A 9,814-nucleotide genomic window follows, 5' to 3' on the forward strand; every position below is an offset into this window, starting at 1 on the left:
TTTTCAGAGTGACAGTCCATACCAGGGTGGTGTATTCTTCCTCACAATCCATTTCCCTACAGACTATCCCTTCAAGCCTCCAAAGGTAGGCACGGCCGAGCCTGGGTAATAACTGAAGTAACTGTTTGTAAATCATGCAAAGCAAGTAGTGAAAAGTGAGTCTCTTTTCAAGTAGTGAAAAGTGCACTTTTCATGCACAAATGCTTTAAATTTGTATTTTTGTTCAAACACCTCAACTGGCTACCATTTAGCTGTTTTTCTTTATTACACAGTGTTTAGGTTTACCTAATACACAAAGTTTTGTCGTCTATTAAAGAAAAACAGCAAAATGGTCAACGTCTTTCAAATAGAGCGTAGACGCTTTGCCATGCGTATTTCATGTCAAATTTGTGCACAGTAGGACACCTGACAGGCTGACCGCAGGCATGCAAACACGTGCACAAGGTGTATGTCAACATAAGCCGATCTTTGAACTTCCATGTTGAGGTCTTGGTAGTCGAACAATGGTGGGAAATATTAATGAGAGCCCTGTACTGTACATGCTACCTCAGTGTCGTGCATACATAGTGCTCTGACAGCTCTTCAACAAGTGTGTGCACTTGTTTGCGCACGGTTGCCATTTCTCTGAGCTCGGCTTGTCTTGCTTGCATGTCTTGGTTACATCCCACATATTTTTAAGTCTGCATGGTTATGTCCTGCAAGTTTTTACGTTTGAATAGTTCATGCCTTGCCTTTTGTGGATTTGCTGTCTTTGTGAGATGTCTGTTCTTGTCTGCATGTTTGTCTGTCCCATGTCGGGATGGGTTATCAGTATCTGGTTCAGATTTCAACATAATTTAGAGATCGGATCAGAATTTTCCCAAAGTTCCCGATACTGACTTTGAGCCAGGTGTAATGTTAATTTAAAATCATAACACTTGCATATTAGTTTTCAGGATGGGATTGTTAGTTTTTTACTTGTTACTTTTTACTTATTAATTGGTTTCCTGTTCTTCCAAATAGTCTACTTGGGCCTTCCTCAAGTTGAAACCCATGCATATATGTGGTTTTGGTATCGGATCGGATATTCAAATTTAGATGTCGGGATCGGATCGTAAGTGAAAAAACTGTGTATCGGGGCATCCCTAGTCACATGTAAGGCAAGGCAAGGCAAGTTTATTTATATAGCGCATTTCATACACAGGTGCAACTCAATGTGCTTCACAAAGTTAACAAATGTAAATGAAAGGAAACAGGGAAGAAAGAAGGAAATGAATTAGAGTCAAAAAGCATTTAAAAACATTAAGATAAAACATAAGGTAAAAATAATAATAAAATAAAATAAAATGAAACAAATTAAATAAAAAATAATAAAAATAAGAATAAGTAATTTAAGCTAGGGGAAAGCATCTGAGAACAGCTTTGTCTTGAGTCTAGATTTAAAAAGGCTATCAATAGTGGGTGCATTTTTTATGTCATCTGGAAGCTGGTTCCAAAGCTTTGAAGCATAGAAGCTAAAGGCTGCCTCTCCACACTTTGTTTTGACTTTTGGAATCACCAGCAAATTCTTCTCCGTTGACCTTAGTGACCTAGTTGGTGCATACAGCTGAAACATATCCAGTAGATATTTGGGTCCCATTCCATTTAGTGATTTAAACACAAGTAGCATAGCCTTAAAATCAATTCTGTAGCTTACTGGGAGCCAATGCAGCGATCTTAAAATTGGAGTAATGTGGTCGAACTTCCTTGTCTTTGTAAGAACCCTTGCAGCTGCGTTTTGTACAAGTTGAAGCTGTTTAATGGTTTTATTGGGGAGGCCAGTAAAAAGACTGTTACAGTAATCAACTTTACTAGAAATAAAGGCATGTATTAGCTTCTCCAGATCATGTTTAGACATCAGGCCCCTAAATTTAGAGACGTTTTTTTATGTGATAAAATGCAGACTTAGTAATAGCTTTCATGTGACTGTTGAAGTTTAGGTCACTGTCAATGAGGACCCCAAGATTTTTAACTGTTTCCCTTGCTTTCAGTCCCTTCGTTTCAAGGATAGTAGCAATCTTTTGTCCTCTCCTCTCTTTTCCCAAATATAATTACTTCAGTTTTATCTGTGTTCAGCTGGAGGAAATTTGTGAGACATCCATTTGTTAATTTGGTCCATGCAATGATAGAGTGATTCAAGGGGGGTATAGTCATTTGGGGACATAAGATAAGTAGAGCCTGGGTATCATCCGCATAGCTATGGTAATTTAATGGAGTTATTCTCGATAATGTGTCCCAGTGGCAACATATACAGATTGAACAGTAGTGGTCCCAGAATGNAGCCCTGGGGGACCCCACAATCCAGAGGACATTGGTGATGAAGTATGTCTTCCAATGGCGACAAAAAAACTACTTTGTTGTAAGTACGATTTGAACCAGTCGATCACTATGCCCGTAAAGCCAACCCAGTGTTCCAGTCTATGTAGTAGTATAGAATGATTAACTGTATCGAAAGCAGCACTCAAATCAAGAAGTACCAAGACGGATGATTTGCCAGCATCAGAATTCAATCTTATGTCATTCATAACTTTAATAAGAGCTGTTTCAGTGCTGTGGTAGGCACGGAAACCTGATTGAAACTTATCAAAATAGCTATTAGAGATTAGAAAAGCAGTTAATTGGTTAAAAACAATTTTCTCTATTATTTTACCCATGAATGGTAGATTGGATATGGGCCTATAGTTGTTTAGTACCAGTGCCTCCAGGTTGTTCTTTTTCAGTAAAGGTTTTCACAACTGCTTTCTTTCAGACAGCCTGGGAATATGCCTGTTTGTAGTGAGGTGTTGATGATCTGAAGTACATCTGATGATATTAGATTTAAGATGGATTTGAAGAAGGCTGTTGGTAAAATATCTAAGTCAGATGTAGAGGAGCTAAGACTTTGGTACCGTTCTATTAAGAATGTCCACATCAACTAAATGAAAATTTCTCATGAGGTTAGGATTTTAACTTCACCATAGCAAGCTGGTCTGAATCTTGGGTCGGTTGCACATGTGTGAGTATGTTTGCACGTATTTTTTCAATCTTTCCTTTGAAAAAGGATGCGAACTCATTGCATTTGCTGACTGAGAGGAACTCAGAGGGCATTAGATTTGGGGGCCTTGCTAGCTTTTCCACAGTTGCCAAACAGGACACGTGCATTATTAATATCTCTGTTAATTATGTCAGAGAAAAAAGATTGTCTAGCTTTAGAAATTTCTTGGTTGTATTTCGAGAGTGTGTGTTTATAGATTTGGTAGTGGACTTCAAGTTTGGATTTACGCCACTGTCTTTCAGCCCTCCTGCATTCTTGCTTTAGCAATATAACTGTGGGATTCTTTCTCCAAGGTGCTTTTTCACGTCCCACTGTTTTGTTTTTTTCGGGGCAATAACATCCATAATACGGGTCATCCTTGAATTAAAATTAACCATGAGATCATCTGCACTCTCTGAGGTTTGACTTTGGATCTCTGAAAGTGCTCTGCTGAAAGAGTGAGGCTGTCTCACAGTTGATTATACGTTTTTTGACTGTAACAGATTCCCTTTTGAACATGAGGGTACATAGAAACATCAGAAAAAAATGCAGTAATGGTCAGAAAAGCCATAGTCTTTGACACTAGCACAAGCATTAAGGCCTTTTGTTATTATTAGGTCTAAAGTGTGACCTTGGTTGTGTGTTGGTCCTGTTACATGCTGTGTGAGGCTAAAAATGTCAATAAGACTTAGAAAAATTCCTTAGCATAGACATTCTCTAAGTCGTCCACGTGAAAATTAAAATCGCCTGCTATAAACAAGCTATCATAGTTCACACAAACATTCGACCAACAGCTCACCAAATTCCTCTAAGAAGAGTGGTGCAGAAAGTCTTGGAGGTCTGTAAATAGTCAATAACAGTATGTCAGAAGAACATTTTAGAACTGCAGCTAAGTATTCAAAAGATGAAAATTAACCTAGTGATGTCTTTTGACATTGAAACAGTGCCTTGAAAATAATTGCTATCCCCCCTCCCTCTTTATTCCTGCCTTTCTGTACTAATGAAATTAAAGTGTGACGGAGTTGCTTCTATAAGTGTGATAGAGCTAGTGGATTTTTCCAGCCATGTTTCAGTTAAAAAATAAAAAATCAAGGTTGTGGGTACAGCTAAACTCATTGACCAACAAAAGGCTTGTTCCTTAGAGATCTACTATTCTGTAAAGCTAATTTAGCATTGAGCATTGGAGGCATTTCCACTGTGGTAGTGAGTTTTTTTGGGACAAGTCTGAGATTTCCCATGCTTGCCGTCTTGGGGAATGTATGCGTGTCCTCAAGAGACCTCGTTTTGTTGTTAGAACTGGAATAAGATTGTCCACGGGTCCCCTTATCTGCTTATTTTCAAAACAACTGTTACTATGTGGGTAGGGACCCAGTTGATATCAGACTGTGCTTTCAACCATGTCATCCTCACTGATACTACTGTACTCCAGAGCACAGACAGGTGGTTGTGGGGCCTTGCCTTTTTTGGGTGCAGTCATGGATGGAAGTATCCTTTTAGATTTTGGGGTAGAATGAGGTTGACGAGAAAATATCCGCATAGGAGGCTTGGTAGGAATGTCTGGGGGTAGAAAAGGTAGATTCTGGCATAGGGGAGTAGTCTCGCCATAGTTTTTCTGGAAAATCTCAGTCTGGGAGATGAAGATGGTGTTTCGTCGTTCCGGGAAGGTTGTGATTCCATTGGTGATTGCATTTTGTCGCCGTTGCCAGGGCTTGCTGGTGGCTGCGTTTCGCCACATCTGGGGGGTGAGTTTGGTTTTGAGGAAACCACATTTCCTATTTCCTGTGTGGACAGTCGCTTTTTGGCAGACCTGGGAGGTGGAATTGGTGATGCCAATGGCATTTTGCCAGTCCGACAAGGAGGTGAACACTTGATCTCCGGCGAGCGGCTTGCTGCCAGTTTCTGTGACAGATCTTCCAGCTGTTCCGAAAGCTGGTTCAGTTTGTGGCGAGTTCTGTGTGTTCCGTTGTTTTCCACTTGAGCAGAGAGGGACTTGGCTACGTCATCTGTGTGTGTGCTTTCGCCAGTCTGTGGCTCAGTTTGCACACTTACAGGCACAGAGGGCTTGTTGAAATGCCCCTGTGTCTGAGTGGATACAGATACAGGCCGCTTATCAGCGCCCAAGGTCTCAATGCTGTAAACCAACTGGTCTGTCAGCACTTTGGCGCCGGTCCAACTCAGTTCTGCACTGTTTTTTTTGAAAAGTACAGTGCGTCTCCAGAAACGGTCGAAATTGTCAACAAAGCTGATACCGTTGGATCTGCATGTCCTTGACAGCCATGTGTTTAAGCAATTTAATCTCGAAAACGCAAAGTCGCGATAGCATGGTGCTGGTATGCAGTTTGCCTTTTGCAGTTTGCCTTTTGCTGCTGTCTTGGCTAGGGCTCACTAATGCCGTGTCCAGACCAAGAGCGAACTACGCTGCCTGGTAGCGTGGGTAGCAGAAGAAGTTTCGCCTTGAATACGCTGTATTCGCTCGAGACGCAGCATTGACATGTTTTATGCAGCTAATCACATAACGGCTCTGGCTTGACAGCCTGGGACATTCGGAGATATGAACGTTCCGATTGGTTGTCGCCGAACAGCGTCAGAGCGAATTCGTCTGCGATTAGATTTACAAACCCCAACTCCGATGAAGTTGGGACGTTTGGTAAACAGTGAATAAAATCAAAATGCTATCATTTTCAAAAACATTCAATCTATTCATTAGATGGAGAATAGTGAAAAGACAACATATTAAGTGTTAAAACCGAGAAAAAATATTGTTTGGGGGACATATGTACTCATTTCTAATTTGATAAATCCAACACGTCTCAAAAGAGTTGGGACGGGGATCAGTGAAATTTAGTAAACATCCAAATAAGATAAAACAACAAAGAAGAACATTTCAAAATGAATTGTAACTTAAGACGGACAATATAGGTGTCCAGGTATAAGATCATCACAGAGAGGCTGAGTCACTCAGAATTAAAGATGCAAAGGGAATAATTACCATAGTTATTACATACATTTTTGAATTCCCTTTGATTTACCACGATTGAGTGTATATAAGACATATTTTTGTTAATAAAATCATTGTATAGGTTCATGACATCATGAAATATATATTGGCTATAGTCTCACTCTAATTCCTGGAGTGCTAGAGCCTATTGAAAATTGACCATATTAAGAATGCTTAATGCATGAAAATGACACAGGGGTTTAACATTCTCCTAAGCACCTGAGCTCACTTGAAATAGACCCAGAAGACATGGGAAACTGTCCTTTGCTTACAGAAGTCAGCAGAAGTTGTAGAAGTCCATTCTTTTTGACAATAATAGAGCATTGCACATCCTGTGCTACAGTGAAAATGGACCATCCAACTTGTGTTAGTGCTAGCTTCAAAAGTCAGCCTCCATGATGGCATGCGGATGCAGTAGTGCATTGGTTAAGATGTTCTCACTCATCTGTAGAGTTAAATACAGTGCTGAATGGTATAAATGGGTTTTAAACAGCATGAAAAGCCACTCATGCATTATATTTTGAAGGGAGATCTTCGATTACTGCCACATAGTAAGGTCAAATTGCATTCTCTACTATTTTTTAACAGTTTGGCTCCATCATAAGGACCAGCATGTGATAAAATGGTGGGTTTTTGGTCAAGACCTGTCACACTGTAAGCACTACAGAAAGGAAAACATTGCAAAACATGACAAGGAATACACCCACCATTTAAGCTGGTGAAATCATGTCCAAGATAGGAATTAACACTGTTTTTTTATATAAAATCATCTCATCGGTTAATGTATTTAACTGTTAAGTGTTGTCTTTTGTTTTGTTTTTAGTCTTCCTCGACATTTGCTGCCATTTATTGTCCCCGTCCCAACTCTTTTGAGACGTGTTGGATTTCTGAAATTAGAAATGAGTACATATGTCCCCCAAAACAATATTTTTTCTCGGTTTTAACACTTAATATGTTGTCTTTTCACTATTCTGCATCTAATGAATAGATTGAATGTTTTGAAAATGATAGCATTTTGATTTTATTCACTGTTTACCAAACGTCCCAACTTCATCGGAGTTGGGGTTAGTAGTTTAATCTTCAAAATTCGCTCTGGTAGCGCAAGAAGCTTCGCTCCTGGCGAATTCGCTTTGGTAGCGCAGGTCGCGTGCCCTCCATAGAGAAATAATGACTTCCGTCGCTTCGTTCGCTCCGTTCGCTCTTGGTCTGTACACGGCAACAGGCAACGGCCTCAATGTGACCACCGTACTTTAGTCAAATAAGAGAGAAATTAAAACAAAAAGTGTAGCCGCACAGCAAGCGTACCCCGGGCCTTAGGTTTTGCAATTCCCTTTGTGTGAATGCATTTGTTTGCATATGCAGTTAAACGTAACCTCGTTAGATGGCCTGTTTTTCTTAGATTATCATTATTATTACATGTAGCCAATTACATTTAACGTCCTCTGCCAATGTCCTCTTCACCTGTTCTCCCAACAGGTAGGCTTCACGACCAAAATATACCACCCCAACATAAACAGCAATGGCAGCATATGTCTGGACATCCTGAGATCGCAATGGTCCCCTGCCCTCACTGTATCCAAAGGTACGTGCATAACAGGACTACACAATAATTGCCAATGTACACAAGCATCATTGAGTGCGTATACATGCAGTTCAGTATCCCGGATATGATCGGGATATTAAGTATCCTGAATTTGCGTTTGCGCATATAAACACTTCAGTATCCCGAATAAGCCCTTATTCGGGATACTGAGAAATCGGGATATGCTAGGTGGAGTTTTCCGAAAGAAGCCGGGATACTGACGCATGTATACACCTTATCCCGAATACAGGGGCTTCCCATGGAACGCTGTTGCTGGTATCCAGGCTACACGCATTTGAAGAGAATTCTATAATGGCCAAGAATGTAGACTGGGATATAACGTTCGGTGCGCATATAAACACCTTATCCCGAATATGATCATAACCAGGATATGCCTCATATTCGGGATACTGAACTGCATGTAAACGCACTCATTGAATAATTAGTTAATTTCAGCTTAAAGTGATAGTCATATTTTTGGAAATAAGCTTATTTTACTCCTTCTCTTGAGTTAAATAATAGGGTTTTACCGTTCTCCTGTACTTTCAACCGTTTTCTAGTTATGATGGTGCAAATTTTACCTCCAAGCTCACAGTTAACATTGAGTCCTATGAGTCCAGTTAGCCGCGAGTTGGTCTCATAGGACTCAATTTCAACTGCTAGCATGGAGGTAAAATTTGCACAGCCATACCCCGAGAGCGGTTGAAAGTACAGGAGAATGGTAAAACCCTATTATTAAACTCAAGGGGAGGTGTAAAATAAGCTTATTTCCAAAAATGGGATAGTATCACTTTAAGATGGTGAAATATTACATTGAAGGATTTTCATTGAAGGCGATCCACACATGTCTGTAAGTATAAGTGAAGCAACAAGATCATTTGCAGAAAAAAAAAGTTGACCCGGATTTCCTTTTTTCTCCCTTTCAGTTCTATTGTCCATATGTTCCCTCTTATGTGACCCCAACCCAGACGACCCTTTAGTACCTGACATTGCACAGATTTACAAAACGGACAAAGAAAAGTGAGTACACTGCTTCATCTGTGCTGCCAAACAAACTGATACACACAATCACAGTCACTACTGATACAGACACACTCACTACATTCATTCCTCTTTACTCTGTTATTATGAATTTCACGCGCGCCCTCTTTCTCTCTCTTTTCCATCCCCAGATACAACAGACTAGCAAGAGAATGGACCTCGAAGTACGCCATGTAAAAAAAAAATTGCCATAGGTTAAGAGGATTGCACTCAACTCATCCAGGATTGACCCATTCCAAAATCCCAAAGTACTGTACACATTCGAAGTAAATGCTGAAGCAAAAAGTGTTTTTTTATATATATATATCAATATATACATTCATAAATTGCAGTATGCGTGAGCATCTGTATCCTTAATTTTCTTTTTCTTTTTTTTTAACACTAACGATCACTTTTATTTTGAACTGCTGATTTGAGCCATCAGGTAGAGGAAAACGGATACTTATTCCTCATAATTTTAGGTACTTTTTATTTGGTTTTCTTTTTTTTTGTAAAAATGTATAGTTTACAAAGCTATACTGTATCTATTTGCATTAAAAGCTTGAAGGTGTTGGGAAATGGATTTATTGTTTTTATGGAGTACTCATTTGCAAACGTTAAACAGCACACTATCGCCTGCAATGTTTTATGTTTTTCCTAGAGGGCAGCACTGAGACAGTATCCTAGGGCATGAAGGGCATTACTCAACTCATGCTGACCCAAAACAAGAGTGCATGTCATTTCTCCTTTCTTCTGTCCTCTTAGTCAACTGGGTAAATTCAGTTTCATATTGCAGTCATTTAACATTCAAGCTAAACATGTGAAGATGTACAGGTATCTGGAAGAGGAAAAAAAAAGCTTTGTGACACGCAAGGACAAGTGATGTTTTTGAATGAAACGTTTGAATGTTCAAGGTCCAAGTCGACAATATGGACAGAGGAAAGGAGACGAATTTGGAGACATGACTTGCACATTGATTGCTGAGATGACGGTGAAACTCCTTATCCATAATAGGTGCACCTTTACAACTGTTCATTGAGGCAAATTTCTGGTGGTAAGTCGCAGCAAATCACATGGTGGCAAATCAATGCATTTACTGTATGCATGTATGTAGACATGGTCGATGTGATCTGATGCAGTTCAAACCGAGCATCATAATGGGGAAGAAAGGTTGGTTAAATGA

The 9,814-nt window shown here is 39.8% G+C and overlaps 1 protein-coding gene across 1 annotated transcript; it reads left to right on the top strand.

Moving 5' to 3' along the window:
- Positions 1-7: 7 nt before the first annotated feature.
- On the top strand, positions 8-9,214 carry LOC134444864 (ubiquitin-conjugating enzyme E2 D2-like; the record flags this gene model as incomplete). The annotated part of the gene is made up of 4 exons (XM_063194042.1): positions 8-85; positions 7,506-7,611; positions 8,538-8,631; positions 8,784-9,214. Coding segments are annotated over 4 exons (324 nt in total), but the record flags the coding sequence as incomplete, so codon positions are not given.
- Between the last annotated feature and the right edge of the window lie 600 nt (positions 9,215-9,814).

Source organism: Engraulis encrasicolus, unplaced genomic scaffold (genome assembly GCF_034702125.1).
Source record: "Engraulis encrasicolus isolate BLACKSEA-1 unplaced genomic scaffold, IST_EnEncr_1.0 scaffold_795_np1212, whole genome shotgun sequence".
NCBI lineage: Eukaryota > Metazoa > Chordata > Actinopteri > Clupeiformes > Engraulidae > Engraulis > Engraulis encrasicolus.